Source organism: Synchiropus splendidus, chromosome 19 (assembly GCF_027744825.2).
Source record: "Synchiropus splendidus isolate RoL2022-P1 chromosome 19, RoL_Sspl_1.0, whole genome shotgun sequence".
In the NCBI taxonomy this organism is placed as follows: Eukaryota; Metazoa; Chordata; class Actinopteri; order Syngnathiformes; family Callionymidae; genus Synchiropus; species Synchiropus splendidus.
The window spans coordinates 2766964-2788243 of record NC_071352.1 but is presented as its reverse complement, the minus strand read 5'-3'; the positions used below and the strand labels follow the sequence as shown (position 1 = coordinate 2788243).

The following is a 21280-nucleotide window of genomic DNA, read 5'->3' as shown; positions in this document are numbered from 1 at the left end:
CCACTGGGCAGACTCCCAGCGAGAGCCACGGTCAGCTTGAATCTCTCACTGTTACATATTTATAGTCATCGGTGCCAAAATGTTATTGACTGTCTCTATAAATCATGTATCCGCAAAGATGGCTGCAAAGGATTCGCTTAGGTGGCCAGGAGTCATTGATTTACCAAGAGGGGTTCGGACCTAGACCTCCCTGTCACGTTTCCAGTGGCTGCTACTAGACTCCATCCTCACCTGGGTCTTGAGCCTGGACCCCAGCGGTGAACGTGCCCAGCTCTTACCACCAATGATGGAGGGTCTGCCGAGTAGCTACACAGCTAGCACATTTTGGCCCCACAATCTCATGGAAGTGGATTCATGTTTTGAAAACAGGGTCCAGCATCAACGCTGAGGCATAACGCGTCAAGGTTCTGAACTTGAATCACACCGCCAATATAATTCAACTTGTCTCACAAAAGTGGTGCTTATTGTCTGGAATTTACGGTAAATCGATCGGAAATACAAAACTTTAGCTCCTCACTGCTGAACATTGAGCAATATAGCTCTGGTTTACTGACATAAAAGATCATTTCGACCTTCCAACCTTTGGAAATGTATTTGGTTGTTAGAAGGTTTGAGTTCACCACAGGTTCATCTCTAACTTCGGTCCTCATTTGGAGCACTTTGAGACACCAATAGATTTAATTTCGGGCTCAGGTTCACCACCACGCTCGTGTATTTTTCTCCTATCTGAAGGTGGAATCAACTGAGCGAGTGACCAACACACAAACATTGATTCCTGGCCAGTTGGCCCGACTAGGCTCCAGTTGTTCCCTGTTTTTCGATCTCCTTGGTTCTGGCTCTGCGCCAGATGCTGCAACAACTGCATCTTTTCATCCAACCGTGTTTGCTGAGTGCACAGGAAGACGACACACCAGCCCACGTCAGCCTGGTCTGAAGCCTGAATACGGACATTCAGGTCCGTTTCTCTGCCTCACTTTTGATGGACCTCCGACTTCACATTCACCCAAATGGAACTTCATCTCAAGCTCTATAACAAAAGCAATGTCCTCTTCCACAGTGACGTTTGTGAGCGTTGCTGCTGAGTGTTTCCATCACCGAGGCTGTGGCCTGAGCATTCCTTCTTATCAGATTTAGGAGCCATTGTGTAAGAGGAGAGGGGATTACGGCCTTGGTAATTGTGAGAAAAGCAGGAGTGGAGCCAAACAGCAGACACACGCACACACGCAGCGCTGGCACACACACATACCTCCACCGTAATTATTTCTCCAGTGTTTAACAGGGTGCCAGCAATTACCTGATAGCTGGACTCCTTATCTTTTGCACCAAGGGCAGGTTCACACTTGTAGCCTCAGTGAACCCGGCACACACAACACCCACTCCTCTCCCAGCCCTGCGGAGGGGCCTCCAGCGTGTCCACTGCTGGAGTGTTGCAGCCTGTGGGCCGCTCTGTTGCCGGGTCCATCTCCACTGTGATGAAGCGGAGCTACACACATGAGTGTCTCTCTCCCTCGCCGTGATGTATCATTAAGGCTCAAGTGTGTGTTTCCCAGATCAGCAGCTGGGCTCAGTGTTAGCTCTAAAGGAAAGATAGGGATTTGACACCGGAGCTGCTGGAAGGAAACAGGAAGAGCTCTCAGAGGCTCTGACTGACTGAAGGGGGAAAATGTTAGTTTGGGGCGAAGGTGTTGCTCAGATGCTTTGTTTAAAAAAAAGGTATATTGAATCAGTGAAAAGACCTAAAACAACTGAAACAGTCACTACATGCTAGTGTCTGCAGTTCATGTCGGGCCTCTTCAACTCATTGAAATCCAACAATATCAGTGTATTTTCACCGTGTTAGGGGCCATTTAGTGTTGGTGTACAAACCCCAGCAGCCAGAGACAATGGAGATCACTCAGAGGTCACCGCTCTGGTGGAGGAACACTGAGTCTGTGTACGGGTCTAAGAGACACACAAGGACTTCTGTAATTATACACTACCTGGCTTTTCCTCTCAGCGATCGACAAGCGTGAAGGCTATAAAGGCACGTGGCTCCTTCGCTGCAGATCACAGTTTTAGGTCTCACACTACAGAAGGACAAAGTTCAGACGTGACTCGCTGGTTTCCATTGTTCCTGGACTCCAGTGTCGCTGTGAGGACTCTGGTTGACAGTAACATGGACGGTCGTTTCCTGCGGACGTTTCCCGCAAGGCGCCCACCAGCCCCGCTCCTGGTGTGTCACGTTGCAGGGGCTCGTTGTTGTAACACAAAACTCCACAAAAAAAGCTTTGACCTCAATCCAGCCTTTGTGTTTCCACCATGAAGGAAAAGTGTAGGTGTGTGCGGGAGGCCGGGAGAGAGAGAGCGGAAGGGACGCTGATCTCTGCCACGCAGTGGGGAAACATTGGTGGTTGGAAACGTTGCCTGAATTTGCTTGGTGTATTTGAAAACTTTACATTTTTTTTCCCCCATCATGCTGTCGCTCTGCCAGGTGCATCTCCAAATGAAGAATACAGTCATCAATATTGATGTTTCACGGATAGCAAGTAACTCCATCAGTTTGGAATGTGGAAAGCCAGTGCCATGAATGGCTTGGTGAATGGAAATATATTTATGACAGATTGTGTTTATTAAGTGGTCACATGATAGTAAAAAAACCCTTTAAACATACAACACACTTTAGCATTGAGTTATTTTTGAAAACTATGTCATCTCCAACGTAACTAGTTGAGCACCATGTACCTGTTGAAGAAAAGTAACACTTTGTTTTCTCCCCTCTGGGCAGCGCTGAAGAGATCCTTCGATATTGAAGACGTGGACGACCTTCCGCCCTTCACCCCGACCTCCCCGGTCTCCACCCCGGTCTCGCCGTCTTCCCCACGCTTTTTCCTCAACCACAGGAAAGCAAGTGATGGGCGGGCAGGTGACGGCCAGTCGCCCTCGCTCACCTTCAACAACAACAACAACTTGAGCTCGGCGCCCTACCACTCCCGCATCAGCCTCAGCTCCAGCCCCAGCCCGGTGATGAAGCCCCGCAACGTGGTCAGCAGCATGTCCTTCAACCATGGAATCACCAACAAGCCGGCCCTGCTCCACAACAGCTCCTCCGTGACCAGAGCCGCGTCCTTTCAAAGCAGGCTCAACCCCAATGGGTTCTCCATGTCTGGACCAGGCAGCGACAACGACAGCCTGCACAGCTCCACGTCCAGCCTGGAGTACTCCGGTGGAGGTGTTGGCCTCCAGTATCCCAGCAAGCTGACGTCATACCCCAGCGCCCAACCACAGGGCGAGTACCGGCCGGCACAGCAGCTTGCACAGCAAGGAGCCCCAAACAGCAACAGTCTAAAGAAGTTCTCCTCTCATGGGAGTGTCTTCCACTCTGAGTTGGACCAGGGTTCTGGAATGGTGCTGGTGGCACCGGAGCCTCATGGAGTCAATCATGGCTCAATGCCAAGTCTTGATCTCCAGATTCGTGACGGAGGAGGTGGAATGATGCACAGAAGTGGAGGCAGAATCTCTCCAGGTCTGAGGTTCACAGGTTCAAACAGCAGCTGGAATGGACGACATCACAATGCCAGTCCCTTTGGGGAAGAAGGTCCAAATCGGCAGCAGCAAAACTCCCAGATCATCAAGTCCAAAGACACGCCTCGTCTGAACAAGTTTCCATTGGATCTGGACAACTTGGTGAGCAACCATTCCACCCATCCACCCTCCAAGGTTCACAGGGGATCAATGAGCCCAACTCCCCCAAAACCTCCTCCAAGAAGCACAGGGAGTCTTCAGCTTCAGATGAAGCCGGCCTCTGCCTCAGCCTCTGCCTCAGCCTCAGCCTCAGCGAGCCCGTCCGCCTCCCTCAGCAGCCTGGACAGTTCCTCAGACGCCCCATCACTCTCCCTGCACCATCCTTTCTTGCCTTTCTCCACACAGTCCCCCACCTCTTCTCAGGGTGGGTGGGCGGAGGTGAGCAGCACACCGCTGCCTCTGTCTCCTGCCCAAACCCCGCAGCTGGAGACCCTCTCTAGGCCGCAGGTCGGTCAAGTCGCCTCCAACTCTTCCGACTTTTCCGGTCCAGCAGCTGGATGTCCATCAGAAGATGGATCAATGGAGGGTGGAGACTCAGTTGGCTCCATCTTACAGAGGATCGCCTCCTTCACTCGTCCCGCTGTCAGTGAAAAGACTGCAGCTGCTGCGGTCCAGTATCCAGTCCACAACGACGGAGGGTTGTCTCCTGAGTCTCGGACTCTGACTGGGACGTGGAGGCCGGAGAAGACGAGACAAGAAGGTAGGACAGTTCTTCTTCTGCAGCCTCGGTGTGTGGGTGCTTTTACTGTCACAGTAGAGTCAAGTTTCTGCAGTCGAATCTGGAGAATTACAAAATCAACAGTCAACGGACAGTCATCTTCATGACGTAAAACACATGCATATCTTCTCACCCAGCAGGAAAGGTCTGTACCTCCATGATGAAAACTTCTATATCTTCCTTCTACTAGATAAGCAGGAGATAGTGAGCCAGGGAGCCGACCCGACTCGTATCACTGGTTCTGTTGTGACTCAGAGCTGTGGGAAAAGCTTGTAGCTGCAGTGGAAACAAGCTCCATCATGGGTGCGAGGAGATTTGATATTTTGAGGGGAAATTCCATTTGTTTATATGTGAGAGTCTGAGGACAAGTCAAGGTTAGTTTGATCATCTGGCCAATTACTGTTTCCTGCTAAAACACACACACTCAGCTGCTTAAAGAGCCATATAGAGAGGTTTTGAAGGAGCTATTCTGGTCCATCTCCTCCCACCCACCATATTGTCCTGCTTCCTCTGATAACACTTCAGCCTTTCAGCTGCTTCACAAAAAAACACTTTTCAGCAGGAATCAGAAGAAGAATAGTCAGTCAGGGCATTGTATCCGCCGCAGCAGAAGAAATTACAGTCATTTATGTAGCAACTACAAGACAGTTACCACGAGTGTCTCATTAAGGAGCTACAATGTTATGAGATAAACTCATAACTCCATGGAAGGTTTGGTGTGGCCACCCACTATTCTGGGAAGGCGGAAAGCTGCGCAAGACCAGCTCAGTATAGTCGATATTTTCAAGTCAAACCATGCGTTTTCCACAATTCTCACTCGTTTTGGAACCAAGAAAGCAGAACGAGAAGATGATTCTGGAAGGACAGATGTGTTTGCTGGGCTGAACTTGCAAACTGAACGTTAAACTCACAGTAAAAACCCCACGAACAAAAAACGACGATTTGAAAACCTTTTCCTTTTGTGACTACTTGTGACAGCAGATGGCGCCAGTCGTTTCTCACGACCAACTTGTTGAGGGCAATTGAAGACATTAAACATAATTTTAATAATTTTAAAATGTTAATTGTGAAAGAGGTATTTGATGATTTATTGGTTTCTTTATCAAATATCAATATTTTTCTACACTGACAGGTTCCTGATCAGCTGAGAAAGAGAAAAATATTATTGACTATGATGATTATTGAATTTGTTTTTCTAGACTAGTTCTGAGTTCCGATTTTCAACCAAATAAATTGGAAAATCTAAAAAATAAAGAAATGCATTTACAAAATAAATGAAAAAGGTATATACGTTTTACTGAATTCTACATATAGTTATTTGTAATTTACAATTCATTTGGTTGAAAGCCTGTATCATTTGCGTCCCCTCAAGGGTATATTGATTCAGAGTTTTGCATTTGGCTGTAATTAAGGACACGGAAAGCTAACATACACGTGGGTGGTTGGACAAACAGGAAGCATATTATCCGACATCTTTGGGGGTTTGTATCTGGCAGCCCCGACCATCCCGCCAGTCCAATTACTTGAGGTCAAACAGATGAAATCCATCTCCAGCATCACATGACAAGAGAAATGAGCAGGAGGTGGTGAGTTTCCAGAAGCGCCATGAGCAGTTGGTTATGTTGTAAGTTTTAACAGTGTTAAAAACAGAAGGATGATACTACAGCCTCCTGAAATATGATCTAGTTTAATTTGCCTTCAAACTTCTGCTGCTTCTCTGCAAAACCCCTCAAGTTTGACGTCAGCCTCTAATGCATCTCCATGTTTTCAGAGATGCATGGGATGGAATTTATTGTTCGTGTATTCAAGGGGGACTTAGTTGAAGATGCTAGATTAAGTGAAATGAAGTTCTCCACCACCTGAGAGACTTCATGAAACACCCATGACTGTCCTCAGTGCAGCAGAGAGGGCAGACAAACAGCCTTCAGTCAGAGCCGGGTTTCTCCACTCATTGCTGTTTGATTTCCGTGGAGTAATTCCTGGAGTGTAAGTGTTGTTTTGATGGCTACATCCTGCCGGAGACGGCAACACTCCCCCCACGCAGCACATGTGCTCTGCCTGTAAATAACAGGTTAATGTGCTGTAATAGTTCCTCACAGCCAAATGATTGTTTTGCTCTGCAAACGTGGATCGCTTGCCGCTTAAACCCCGTGTTCTGCCTGTATCTGATGCCCTCTCCACAGCACCTGGTGATGAATCAGGTCGCTGTCCTCTTCCCCTCAGCCGTTTACCAACGCAGCTGGTATCGCTCAACATTTCCATGGGAACAAGCTCTTATCTCTCCGTCCATTCTTCTGCATCTCTCTGCCTCAACTCCACTGCATAGCTCGCCGTGTGTTATCGCCCTCATGGAAATGATGGCGTGTCTGACCAAGGTGACCGTGTAGTGTCGAGGCCCTGGGCCCGAACCTGGTCCGCCAAATCACAAGAGCTTGAAAGTAAGAGCCAATGCTACGTAAAATGCACCTGTATTTGTTGTGTTGTTTGGCAGTTTACCAATAAGAAGCTATAATTGTGAATAATGAAAGGATGGGCAGTTAGCCTCAGGGGCCACATTCTGTCCTGTGACTTACGTGAGGGGCCGTCAAGCCAAAGGACTGAAGAATCTTAAATGAAACTTTATTTAACCACTTAAATATTGTATAATTACACTTATTACAGTATACTTACACTGTGAGATTATGCACTTCAAATATTTGTGTTTAGATAATCGTAATATAAATCATAAATAAAGGAATATTTTTAAAAGTGGTGATATTGGCTCCAGAACTAATTAGGATTTTAAAAACATTTTATTACAAGCTCTTTCTTTTATTTATTGAGTTCAAGGAACCAAAATACTGTTGAAAGGAGGAGTACACCTTGAATACTTCTTAATTTGAATTCGAATCCTGCTTTTGCTGTGGCTTCACGAGGGCCACATGAACACAGGCAATGGGCCGCAGATGGCCCCCGGGCTGCACTTTTCCCACCTCTGATTGAAACAGAGGTAGTGGGGAAATTTGCCTTCAGACAAATATTCCGTTCATTTGACGCTCGTATTTCCTGCTCAAAGAGTTTTTAGCGAGTGTATAGTACGTGACTTCAGTTGTGTTTTTAATACGGGCCTGTGTGTGACCTGCGTGGGTGACCTGCGTGGGTGCTGGTAATGTGGCTGCTGCAGCCAGTGCCGAGGGTTAGGACTAGATGCTCACACCCGTGGCTGGCTTCAGTGGCAGCACGGAACAGTTGCCGTGTTTGCAGATGATCGCTGACACCCTTCATCAGACCCACTAGTCGCTGTCTCCTCGAGAAAATTCCCAAATCTTTCAAGTCTGGGAAATATGGAAATTAAAGATGGGAATCTTAACAGCAGTGTCCAGGTGTGGCGTGGAACGGAAGAGCGTCAAGCAAAGCTTGAATTAGTAGCAGGATGAAAGCAGGAATTCTCTATTCAACTGACACCAAAGAACACAGAACTTCAGTTGCAGTACGAAGACAAGCTCTGCCGAACCTTGTACACACATTTATGCTGTGCAGTACATTACTACAGAGCAAATCATTGTTTGATGTACAGATTTTATCATTAATTTCCTCATGGAAATCCTCATGAATTCTTATTTATTTTGAGCAAGCTTGGGGCGAGGTGATGAGACATGGTCTTACTGAGTAAAACTGACTGGTTGATGGAGTTAGTTTTCAGCTATGTGACGTGCTCTTCATCAGGATATTAGATGAACAGGGTCAGTCCTGGTCACGGGGTGTGTCCTGCTCCCGCGTCTCCTGCTTGCCATGTATGAGAAAGCGGGTTCAGCACTGTTGTTTTAACTCGGGGCACAAAATCAGAGAAGCAAAACATAGGAGTCAGTGAAGGAAGCAGCTAATGTGGGGATTTCCTGAGTCCAGAAAAACCTCTCTCTTCCTGTCGGCAGCCTCTCCTGGCGCTCACCTCCCGCTGTGTTTTGGAGTGGGTCATGTGATGGAGCGAAGATAGTCATCATGTGAAGTCAGGTGACAGACAAATGAGAAGATACTTCCAGAGATTCACAGGAGCACCAAGCAAGCCCTGACGGGGCCGGGGGCGGCTGCCGTGACCTTACTTTGTGAAAGTTGTTGTTCTGAGGACCTTGCTCTGACAGCTATTGACTGGAGCTGTTTCTGGGTGGCTTTCTTCTCGGGTCTCAACCTCTGAGAAGAAGTTCATCTGCATCTGTTGTATAAGAGGAATTATTTCTTATCTTATTGTTGCTCAGCCATTTCACTTTGGATCTTAGACCTTCTCATCACTTTAGTGGACTTTGGTTCAGGTTTCTTCCAGAAAAAGATGGGGGGATCTGAATGAGAAATGGCAGTGACGGAGAGATGCAACGACGATAATGTGGTGCCGCACTCGTCCTCCTGTTTGGCAGAAATGTTGACAGATGTCTCGTGTGCTGGTTCCTCCACCGAAGTGAAGGCTCCGGGGCCAGTTCCTACATGTCGCTGTGGCACCTCCAACCTGTTCCAGGGAATGTTCCAGGCTGGAAGGTCAGAGAAGACAGGCCTGATCACAGTGGCTCTCGCTCACTGGCAGCAGCCATGTGTGAAGGAAGCACCGAGACGTGTTCGGACCAGTTAGCTGTGTGTGTGTGTGTGTGTGTGTGTGTGTGTGTGTGTGTGTGTGTGTGTGTGTGTGTGTGTGTGTGTGTGTGTGTGTGTGTGTGTGTGTGAGGTTAGGAAGCAGCCGTCGCCTGCAGCTGGACTCCACTTGGATTTGTTTACAATCTGTTCAGCTGTCTAAACTGATCTGCCCTTTGGATCGTCCGACTCGAGGACATGTAATGGAATCAGTGACCAAGCACTCAGTAGAGGTCAGTTGGAGGTCATAGCTGATGGCTCCATCTAAAATGTCTTGCTTTCCTGGGGCGGGACAGACCACTGGATTGGAAGTAAAAGTTTTCATTTTTGGAAAGCTGCTTCAGTTTTCACGCCTCCTTAACCTGAATTGACCTTTAGCTTTGTGACCTTCACAACACAGGCCCTCCACCTGTCGCACACGCAACATGGCATTCCCATGATGTGCATCAGCAGGTCCCAGAGAAATGACCCAGAGGGGGCGCCGTCTAATCCATGCTAATGTCAGAAGGATTTGAGGGATGGACGGTGAAGCAGATAACAGTCGGGGTGGGGGGGAAAGTGATTGAATTCCTGTCTGCTGTGCCACCAGCGGAGCAGAGCTGGATCTCAGAGCTGGCAGGAAGCCTGAACTCTGTCAGAACATCTTCACCTTTCCCTGGCATTAAATTTAACTTGGGATGATTTATAACAGTCTGCCACGGGGTTTGTAAGTGACACTCGCTTAATGGTCTTCAGGGAACATCAACAACCTGTCCCCTCCTGACAAATGGGGCTCTGAGGAACATCTATTACTGCTGTGCTCTTTGATACGCCGCACGTCCCAGCAGCTGGAGAAGAAGGTGCTGGAAATGAACATCGGGCGGTGAAGGAGGAGAGGCTGGTCTGGGACGGATGGATGGATGGACATACAGCTGGAGGGACGGATAGATCATTAGATATATAGATCTGTGGGAGACAGACAGGGAGGGAGATAGGTAGTGATCGGTGGGTGGGCAGTCTGGAAGACAAACCGAGAGATAGACAGACAGTGGGGGGGGGCAGACCGACAGACAGATAGACGGAGAGGTCAGTGGGCGGACAGACAGACAGACCAACAGACAGATCGGTGGGCAGACAAACGGACCGACAGACAGATCAGTGGGGGGTGGGCAGACAGATAGACAGACAGACAGGCTGCAGGTGTAAAGGCTCCCCATGACTGCGTGACATCTGTTTGAGCTTCATTCCCTTCGCAGCTTCAGCTCCATGATCTTGATCATTGCTTTTGTCATTTTTTACCTCACCAGTGCAAACAACTGCTCTTCCTGTTTAGTCTTCTGCTGTGTTAGTTGAAGAATGATTCACTGAAGATGGATCACCATCCAAGATAAAAGAAGGGTAGAGGTTATCACTTTACCACTCTGAAATCACGGAGACCGTCGGAGCAGGAAAAGTTGGCGGCTATGATTGAAACCCTTCTGACCACATGTCTCAGTTCTTCCAGTTCCCCTAACATTCTATGAAACACAGAGCCGAGTGTCTCTCAATATTCCATTGCTGCATCAGAGCCGGACTTTGAGGTCACGCGCCACATGTGCTTCCTCACTCCCACCACCCTCAGAGCCATTTGTTTTCCTGTTGTGATCCAGATTTGGACGCTGCGGCGCTTCAGGTTGACTCTGAGCTCAGAGCATGACTCACAGGTCCAGATGTGTTTACGCCGTCGCCTATGCCGGAGTCCACCTCCATGGGACAGAGGGAATATTCCTCTTACAAGTCTGACTAAATATTTACGCTGGGAGATTCAGCGGGTGACTGGGAGACGCTACACATGTTTCGCATCCTGGTCCTTATCAAATTGATTAGAATTTCAGCTAGTTATTTTGCAGACAGAAACAAGTGTGTGTTTTATGAACAGAGCCATACGATGAAACGACTGGAGGCAGAGGGAGGATCCAAAATACCATTTAATCTGGAAGCCAAAGTCCAAGTCCTAAAGACGATCCAAACTGTGCAGCACATAAAAGAACAGCCCTTGACAATAGTCCACATTGTAGCAGCAGCGGTGGTTAACTCGACCTGCAGTTGATCAAGTGGTACAGCGAGTCCCCTGCAGTGGTGTTGACCAGTGAAGTGGAAGGGAAAGTCATAGTTGAGGTCACTGAAGAGGCGGGGCCACATTTCCCACGGTGACAGGCAGATGAGGCTTCACGAAACGGTGTCCTCAAGTTCATAGCTCAGTAGGTGGCGCTATTGGCTTTAAAATGATGTGAGCCGTCGTCGAAATTCAGTTTCAAAGATTTTAGAGCAGAGGGTGCCCTCTAGTGGGCCGTGAGGATGACGACAGTGTTTCATGAAGCCTCACCGGCACAGCACTGTCAGGGCATCTGGTGTACGGGCTTGGTGTGGCTCTACTTCAGCCGACCCATGCCGGGACAGGAGGTCATGAGCCGGCGTGACTCTGGCTGTTCAACTATGTGCTGCATGATGGAGCCTCACTGAGGAGGAGCTTCAGCTGGGAATTTGATATGTGGATCAAAGTTTGTTGATGAGAAAGTTGGCAGGTTATGTGCAGAGGAAGGCTGCGCCACAGACTCAGAGTGACTGGATCTCAGTTCCTGCTGTTGACTGGCTGAAGGCTTGCTGGCAGCTCTGTGTTTCTCCAGACGGCCTCCACAGTGTTGTGATGTATTGGTGCTTCCTTTGTTCCACTCACTTATCTAAGCTGGCATCACCTGGAGTCAGTGTGTAGTACGTTGTGTCATTCCGCCTCTGGAGATGTTCAAGTAGGTACAACCCATCAGTGCGGGGATCTGTCTGCACCTCATTAAAGCCCCCTGCAGGTGACAGGGGAGACCTGCAATTACCCCAGCAGCTGCCTGAGCGTCAGCCACTTCCGGTGCAGTCCATCCTGCACAAGTGGAGGCAGGATAACAGTGAAGCACATCCATGCTCTCCTGAGGAACATGGATCAGGTGTGCACATATCTGGAAGCAAAAGTACAAACATTTGGAGATAAAGGTTTAAAAAGACAAGCCATCACGAGGCCCCTGCTGCAGTGATGCTTATGGCCTATAAACAATGAATTTCGGTGCTTTGTACTTCACATGTTCTGCATTCATTTTCTAGCTAATGAGGTTTTGGTCCTGATGCTTGCACCAGGGTTCCCTCTGGTGGGCATCGGTGTCACCACCCACGTGTAGACCATTGACGTAACCAGGGCAAATGTCAATCGTAACTGGTGAGGCGACTGTTTTTAAGTGTAGTTGCTAAATGGCTGCTAAATCTGACCAGCGCTCTTTCCTTGACTTGTTTCTTTCTACTGCGCTTCTTTCCTCCAAGGCAAACCCGGGCGTCTTCTAGAGCAGGGGTTCTGAACCTTTTGGATCTCAGGACCCACGCTTCCCAGAACAAATGGGCCCGGGACCCATTCAAGCGACAGAAATGATTCATGACTCTTGATTTCATTTGTCACAAATAACCATATTTAGTTGTACGTAAACAAACTAAAACCTTGTGAAATTATATGAAACGATGTGATCATTGCAAAGATATTTATTTGTCATCGAAAAGTCCAACGAACTGCAGAATCAGGAGCAAGTCATATTCATCAAATTTACTAAAGAAAAAAAAAAAGAAAAAATACACTTGATGCAAACTGTTGAGGAAATTGGGAAAACTAAATAAAACTCTGAATAAAATAAATATGATAAAACCATGTCTAAATATCATAAGGTAAAATAACAAAGAAGATATAAGTAAAGTGTATAAGAAAGTATCGCCATTAAATGTTCAAATTAATTTTCATAACTGCTTCAACAGGTGCTTTCATAAACAGTGTTTACTGTTGGGGGCACCATCACTGTCTTTATTGGCTTGACTGGCGTACTTCCTGGTGAGTTTACAGTAGCACCAGTCCCTCCAGCAGGGCCATAAGTCCTTCTTGTGAAGGCCCTTTCATGACAGGGCTTCAGAGGAGAGTGGAATTCCACCTGGAGGTGCGTCCCTGCTCAGCTGCTGTGAAACTTTCCAGGAGAATGTGAGCCCACAGGCACACAGAGGTGACCTGTGTCCCCTCATCCCTCAGATGAACCCCACTGTGGCCCCACACCCTCTGCTGGAATCCAGTCATCTGTGATGCCAGAGGCGTCGGTAGAAGCTGCGACTGAGGCGGACACTGAGGACTGGCTGTTGGAATCTAGGAATTGCTCGTCAGGACATGTGGGTCCGATCTGATCGGCGAGCTGGTTGATCGATAGTTGACCTGCCCCAGGCAGCTCTCACTGCCGGAAAAAATTTCACTCTGATTCAGTTCGAGTGGAAATTATTTTGTGAGGGAGGCGGCATGAATGCACTTGGTCCTGCCTCTTCATTTTTATACACTTGAGAAGGCTTCAAGGACCTAAAAGTGTCTTACCGTATCTTGACACCAGAGGGCGCCCTTTATCATTGTACCGCAATTATTAGACTGACTGGAAATGTCGTCTTCCAAGCTCTGAGTTGAGGTGAAAACAAGACAAAATGAACAGGGCACAACAACTTAATTTTTATTATATTGTCATCAAAATGTATGGAATCTGTGCTATATATCTAGTACCTTTATTCTTATTTTACATTTAATGTTTATGTGCAACTAGCATGAGATCAAAAAATTTGTTTTATTTTTAAAACACATTTTGTAAATCTGTCTGTAAAATGATACAAAATCGAATCTGCGGTACTAACTTCTGTAAGTACCTGTGCTGCTCGAGGGGGAAGTACTTGCCATTAATATTATTATAATTATCATTATTGGTCCAACTGCATTAGATCAGGAAGTAAATTCATTGAAATGGCCCAAGTACAAACTTAAACAAACTTAAACAAAACAGAGAGAGAGTATGTTCTTCCCGTCCAGTTGACCAAGTTGTTGCAGAACTCTTGAGGGGGCATGGCCTCGTAGCTGCCAGTGGCTTCCATTTCATCAATGTCAGGCTTGATCTCAGGATTCATTTGGCAAATATCAAATATCAAACCTGCGACCTGCTAAAAATAAGAGTTGCACTCTCATGTCTCGTCTGAGACCCTTGACTTGTTCAGGCTGTTTCACAAGGCTGACGGAAATTAAAGTTGAGCTTCCATTTAAATGTTCTGTTGTAGCAGGTGTCGTGGTAAGAAGGTCATTTGGAAAGGCGTGTGGAGTGTGCAGCAAATAACAGGACTTTTTAGGTGTGATGGTCCTAACATGGTGTGCAGATGAGTCAGAGTTCGGGCCAGACCTTGAGAGCATAACCCAGTAGGAACCGGAGAAGAACGTCAGCTACCGAGAAACAGTCTGTTTTCCCCCATTTAATCATGTTCTGTTAATTTCACTGAAATCCATTCATCTTGAAAACAACATGCTGAAACACGAGCCTCGTCCGAGAGGTTAGAATCGTCCCCTCGATATGCAACTGTAGAGGCCCCTGTGAATTTTTTTCATTGAAATGTAATCATTCAAACCAATGCTAATTTGCTTCTTTCGCTCATAGTCTCTTGTCTTCAGAAGAGTCTCGATTCAAGCGAACGATTCTAGACTAATGTGTGGCTAAACAACTCTCAGTTTCTGGTGTTTACAGCTAACACTCGCAGGGTTTGGAGTTACCATCCAAACTCCCTGAATTTGTTCTGCTGCTTTCAACCATCCAGAATGTTCATGAGCTGAGGTGAACTGGCCAAAAGCAAGAGCAGATCAGAAATTCAAACTGTTTTCCAGTCCTCCGCTTGGAATCAGTTACACAATCCTGCTAAGAGACAGAGAAACAAACAGCCTCCGCAATAAAAACATAAAGGTTCTGATAGCGGTAATAAAAGCGGAGTTTCAATCCAACGTTCGGCATCTACTTTCACTTATTAGCCACCAAAATCAAGAGCTGGAAGCCACAGACTGGCAGGTTTAAAGAGCGTTTCACCAGGAAACATTTCCCCCCCGAGAGGGCAGGAAATGCATCATCCTCTGACACACACACATACACACAGTTACACACACGGCGTCACGCCCCTCCACACACACGCTCAGATATGACATCCTGACTAGAGTGTGTCACTGCTGACGACTGCGTCTCCACACCAGGTAAAGATCTGCTCTTTGTCCTTGTTTTTGAGACAAAATACTGCCACCATGTTTGGTCTTTAGCAGGAAGCTGAATGTGTATGTGTCTGGAGTTGTGTTTTGACACTGTGTCTGGGCTGGCACTGGAGAGTCAAACATGTGAAAACTAGTTGGTGAGCTTGTTAGATGTGTGTCAGCGGCATGAAAACACAGTGAATCATTGATTATGACCATGGAGCTGAAGTGTAAAGGTACATTTAGACCAATGAAACCCTTTACTTGTGTAAGTGTAACCACTGGATATGCAAATGCAAACTGCCTCCACAAGCTGTTATTAAAGCAGAAATCTTTGAACTGAGAGAAAGGGGAGCAAATGCTCAGTCAGAAGTAGCTGATTCCTTTGACTTGATGAAAAAGTTCGAAATCCTACTCTCAACTGCAGAATATCAAATGAAAATCACAGGAGATAGAAAAGTGTGGGGGTCAATCACTTGGCCCCTGAATAACCTAGGTCCTGCTACGCTGCCAAATATTCCATTTCCTGACACTAGAGGCAGCGCTGCCCCTGTGCTGCTGCTGCAGTAATATACGACCAGCAATACAGCTGGTGCAAGTTGACTCGGCTGCTCCCATCCTACTGATGTGTTTATAGATTTTAATGAAGTCTAACTTTTTTAGTTAATTTCTGTCTATCCATCTGTTCCCTGATGTGATCGGACCAGCCGAACTTATCTGGCACCGAAACAATGACAAGAGTGCTGCTGCACAAACTCACAAGTTCATGCCTGGTGGAGCTCCGAGACACTACTGCCATCTGCTGTCCACTTGAGCTCATTGCGATTTAACTATACAATACATGCGGGGCAATAATGTTGGCTTCCTTGGTGCCTTTCCAGTTTGATCAGTTAAGAAAAAAAACCTTCTCAACTCTGGCTGGAGAACGCCATCGGTCCATCCATCCGTCCACCTACCTACCTACCTATCTAGCCGTCTGTCCTACTTGTCCTGGCGAGTCAGGGCTGCCAGGATCTGTGCTGGTCTGATCAGTGGAACACATCCACCACTGGACTCCAGTCCCTTTGTGCTCCTCGTGGGATTATTGTCCACAGCACGACTTCCTTGAATCATGTTGTGTCCTTCATGTTGAGGCATGAGATTTTGGCAACTGCTCGGATGCTGTGGTCCTGCACTCTGGAGGACCTCTTCTAGCTGAGGACCATTTCATGTCAGCGGGTCGGAGGTAAATAGGCTCGGGTGTGCTGGACGGCAACAAGTGCGTGGAGGGTAAATGCTTGTGACTGAGAGAGAAGGAGGGGTGAGAGGAGGCCGAGGCAGGAGCACTGCTCCTCCTCCTCCTCCCAAGGATTAGTGGAAGCTTCTTGGTTCCATTTGCATGTGAATGGATCCCGGTGCTGCTTTTAGCCTCCAGCACCCCCCTCTCTGGCTGACCGGCCTCTGCTGACATCAGGGTGCACCCGAGAGAGGGAAACTCTTCCGCGAGAGCCGCAGCGCCATCACTCAAGACAAGTCCTCGTCTGCAAGGCCTTCACCGCTGCATCTTCGCTTGTAAATGAAACAAGGTAGGAAAACTTTTTTGGGGGCCAACTCACGGCCATTGTAGGGACCAGCGGGGTTTCGCGGCGGCTCTAACAATGTAGACAGGACGGGTCCACTTCAGAAAGGGGTTGCAGCAGTGGGGGTTAGGCCTCGCTCAACTCCTCCAACGTGCTGGATCAACTGGGATTCATCTACCCAAATGGCTAACTTCAGGATTCAGACTTCCTGTGCTGAACCGCTGCTGTTATGCAATCTCATGTTTGTATTTTGTCCGCTAATACACCGCACGTCACGTTTTTACCAAACATGTTGAGCAGAAATCACTAATAGTCGCCTGAAGCTAGTCGAAGTCCCCAAAAGAGTCACATGATCAGGGGTGTGACAAATCAGGTAACAGCCAATTGAGCCAGTCTTGAACCCTTTGTTTTGATCGTACGTGCGTCACAAGCCTTTATTGCTCTGAAGATAACAGTGATGGTTGGGGTGTGTTTTCGCTACACATGGACCGAAAGCTGAGGAGATGATGGTGATTTGATGAAGATGGTTTCTTGGGATTGTTTACAAAGATGGCTGAATGTGTCAATAACCACAACACAGCCTCAGCTATCTTCAGGTGAAACCACACCATATCTGGGTGTAAACACAGACTGCGAGTTGAAACACGCTTGATTTCATTTGTATTTGATCTCTATTATGATAAATAAGGAGTAAATGACTGGAAATAAAGGTCTTTTGTGTTTTAAAATATGAATCACTAATCACACTTGACGCCATGTCACATTATTTCGGCACAGGTTAACTCAAAAGTTAATTTTGAGAAAGAAATGGCACCAGAGCTTCAGCAGGACTGGGCTGCTTGGCTATACATTAAAAACAGTGGGGATTTTCCAAAAATGTATTTCATATTATCTCTGAGAGTTTCTCCGTCGACATGTGGAACAGGAAAAGTGATGGTGTGGTTTCTTCCTCCGCTCATGTTCGAGGAAGTGAGTTGACAGAAGTCAAACTGCGATACATGGGGAACTGCAGCTGCTTTCAATGATACTGTCGACAGGGTCTAGTGTTCAGCCGGACCAGACTCACACTGACCGCGGAAGGGAGGCAGACCGACGGTTCCAAACACAAGGACTTGAGGCGTAGATTTCAGTTCAGTTTCACTCAGTGATTCTTGACTTTCCTGCTGTTGCGCAATGTTCGATGAAGCACCCCACTAAACTGTTGCAAACCATCTGATGACTCAGCGTGTGTCACATGTCTGGGGTACAGGTGTGAGGTCTGTTGTGTGTTGCGACAATTAGGCATGTCCTGGTCTGTCACCACTGATGAGTAAGCGGAGTTGGTTGGAACATGCTGGAGGAGTAAAATATCATCCTCAACATTAGCATTCAGAGTTAGCTGAACACTGGATTTGCATTTTTAGAACTGCCTTGATCAAAAATAGACTCCTGAACCGGCACACAAAAATAAATGCATCACTAAAGTGCGACACAAACGTTGTCACCCACAAAGATGGTTGTGTTCTAGTATTGCCATTCAGTCTTGTTATACTGTTCTGTTTGAACTCAATGGACTCGATCCATAAAGTCACATTTTGGTCCGCCCACGTGTTTCACTGAGTTCCATGTGTAACTATTGTCTCTACTGTTTCTGTTGTGATACGGACGAGAAGAGTCTTGCATGACATCAGTTCCTGTACACCACAGCGTGGCCTCCATGCATGAGCATAGTTTGACTGTCACCATCAAATATACTCGTGTGAAGGATTTCCTCTCTACTGTAGGCAGAAGATGAGCTCAACCTCATGAAGCATGTAACACTGAAAATGAATAATGCTCTGTGTGATGAGCTCAGTGTGTCTGTTTACAAAAATTTAATCCCAAACCGCGGTGTGTCCTGGTTTCCTTCTGTATTGTATAATTCGACCTCGCTGTGGAGTAAATAAGCATGCAGGGTTATATCATCGTCTTCTGCTCTTGAAATCAGATAACCCCAACAGCGGTAAACACTCGGGAGTTGCTGAGCGATGAAGAGAGTAAACGGAAGACGGATCAGCTGCCTGCTAGGTTCGCCAAATAAGAGCAAAAGTGCCGCTGTTTTCAGGCAGCAGGGGTCACTACCTGTTAGAGGTGGTTCTGGGGTGAAAAAGGTGGGAAACAAAACACACAAGAATGAATCTGGCATTTGTGACCTGCTCAGGTCCAAAAAGACTGTTTTGATCAGTGCTTCCCACAGAGCATGATGTGTAGGAGTGTTCATAAGACTCCAATGCTTTACTGTGGCTCATGTGATGGATCCGAGCCACAGCCTCTAATACACACTCAATGCAGTGATCAACCTCCTTCAGCCTGATCCAAACACGGGTTCGTCTGAGCCCACCCTGCACCCCGGAGGTGTGGCGCCACCTCAGTCCTCACATCATTTGTGTTTACGCAAAACAGTCACTTTCACAGCACAAATGTTCCGACGTGCGACAACTGTCTTCACCTCTGAGCCTGGTGTTTACACATCCATGGCAGCATTAGCACCTCTAAACACAACAGAGGGAGGCAGGGAGGCCACACTCAGGCTGCCTGTGGTGCTGGTCCTGACCTGCTTTGCATTTCTAATTAATGGGGGAACTCGTGGAGTCTTACTTAAATGAGTTACTCAAGGGATTTGCATAAGTATTGAATGCTGATTCAGCTATATAAATGCTGATGTTGCAGCGCAGATGCCATCATTTTGGGTTTGTTAAGGCCCAAAGTAATAGTAGATTGAACCAGAAAAGTACTCACTGTGCGCCCATGTTTGGATTTGTTCACCCAATTTTATTGCCCTACATTTATCTGCCTAACTTGATACCTTTACATTTGATCGCAATGAGCTCAATGATACAGCAGGTTGTGTTGGTTGTGTTGGAGTGTCCATCATTTAATTTAATATTGCCTATGTATTGTCCACTTATCTATTATTTTATTTAACTATAACTTTTAATGCTGATGCTTTGTGGACATCTTTGATGTTTGTTGTGTATCTTTAATGTCTTTGGTATGTGTCAGCGTCTTTTTTGACATTGGTTGCTGTCTAATCTAATCTGAATTAGTGTCTCCACTTTTCTTGAAAATCCCACTGAAAACTGTGTTGTTTTTTGCTGAAAGTCTGTTGCGACGTTCAGGCTCGGGAGTGCTCCTTGTGAGTCCATGAGAAACTGCAATGAAAGCTAGTTTAATATCTAATAAAACTTTTTGATGGGGCTTGACAATACAGGGCTTGACAGTCAGTTATGACAAATAACTGAGATGCAGTTTGACATTCTGCCAGTTACACACCTCGATTGCATCAAAGCATTTCACCTGGGATGAAAAAAAAACACCTCTGTTTTTAAAGAAACCGCTATTACATCACTGGTCTTGTAGTGGTGGAGAAGATGAAAGAAATGCTGCAACTTGTCCTACTTTCCTGCCCTTCTGATGTCTCATCGTCTACCAGTTTTTCCTCCATTTGTCACCTGCTGTCTTGATGCCTTATTTGTTTTTCATCTGCAATGTTTTAACAACAGCTAGTTCTCCCAGTTAATGCTCCATCCAGTGCCGTCATGTGGTTGATTTATCTTTTCTTTTGGCTTCATTTCCCAAAACCTCTTTAGTCTCTAAGTTTAAACAGCTTCACTGACATGTAAGTAACACTGACCCTGCTCCTCTTTGAACAGCTGAACTGGCTGCTTTGATTGGAGTTGTTTCTCTTGCAATACAATCTGATTCATGTGACGCCGTTTCACTGACCCTCATATTGTTTCATTATTGCTTGAAAGAAGTCACATCTGTAGAAACCCTCAACTCGGCATTCAAAGCACTGTGCTTTTATTTCTAGTGCTGAAGTACACATCTGTTTAATAGCTGCCGTGTGATCTGTTTTCCTACGCTGTACTAGCCGCGTGTGTGGAATGTTGGAAATACACCTCCCGCATCCACTTACTCATGAGAATGACCAAGAATCCAATAAGTTATATCCAATAAATGTATTCCATGACAGAGGAGTCTAAAACAAAAGCAGAATTCTGGGTCAGCAACTTGACTTAGCCTTAGCAGTAGTCTGGTAGAGCGACAAAAAACTATCTGACGTCTTGACCCCTTTATACACAAAAGTTTCTCCATGTGGGCTCCGTCCTGCTCCGATTGGTCCTCTGCCATTGATGCCATTCCCGGTCGCTGGCTCCCTCGTAACCATGGCAACGATCACAAGGCATGCTTCCCTCTTCCGGACCCAGGTGGTTCTTATCAGGACCAGCTCCTACGAGTTCTGGAAAAGATGGTACTTTAAAGCCTCCTCCGTTTGACCTTGGACCCTCTGATGAGTTACAATGTCTGCTCAAGCCTCCAGTGTGCTTCACTCCCGCCATTGTACTCCACCTGTAACTTCAATTTCTCACACGCACTCAGCCACACTTCCTCATTTGTCTGTCTGTGAATAACTTCTTTCTTAGTAGCACAAACAATTTCAACACTATTAATATTGTATAATAAATGCACAATTCCCATTAGGAAGGAGATCCAGAGCTCTGTCTCTCAGAGGTAGCTGTGTCCATCGACTCATCGTCCTTTGTGTCCAGGCTGGAGTGTTTGCTTCTCACATCCATCTCCAGTTATTGCTCACTGTGGATGTTTGAATTTCTCATGCCCTTTCTTCCTCCATGTTCTTCATGCAAGAGCACTCGGTCTGAGTAGTACGCACAGCCATGTTCACCGTCTGCAGGATGTGACTGTGATTTTGATGCTTCAATAGTGTTATATTCGGAAGTGATGGTGGCAGGATTTACTTCG

General features: G+C 46.7%; 1 protein-coding gene across 2 annotated transcripts in view; it reads left to right on the top strand.

The window, feature by feature from the left end:
- The window catches only part of septin12 (septin 12), a 36747-nt gene that overhangs the window by 5554 nt on the left and 9913 nt on the right, over nucleotides 1-21280 (top strand). For both annotated transcript variants that reach the window (XM_053850765.1, XM_053850764.1), the window contains exon 2: nucleotides 2765-4261. In XM_053850765.1, coding sequence (XP_053706740.1) covers nucleotides 2765-4261 — 1497 coding nt within the window. The remainder of the gene's footprint in view (nucleotides 1-2764; nucleotides 4262-21280) is intronic.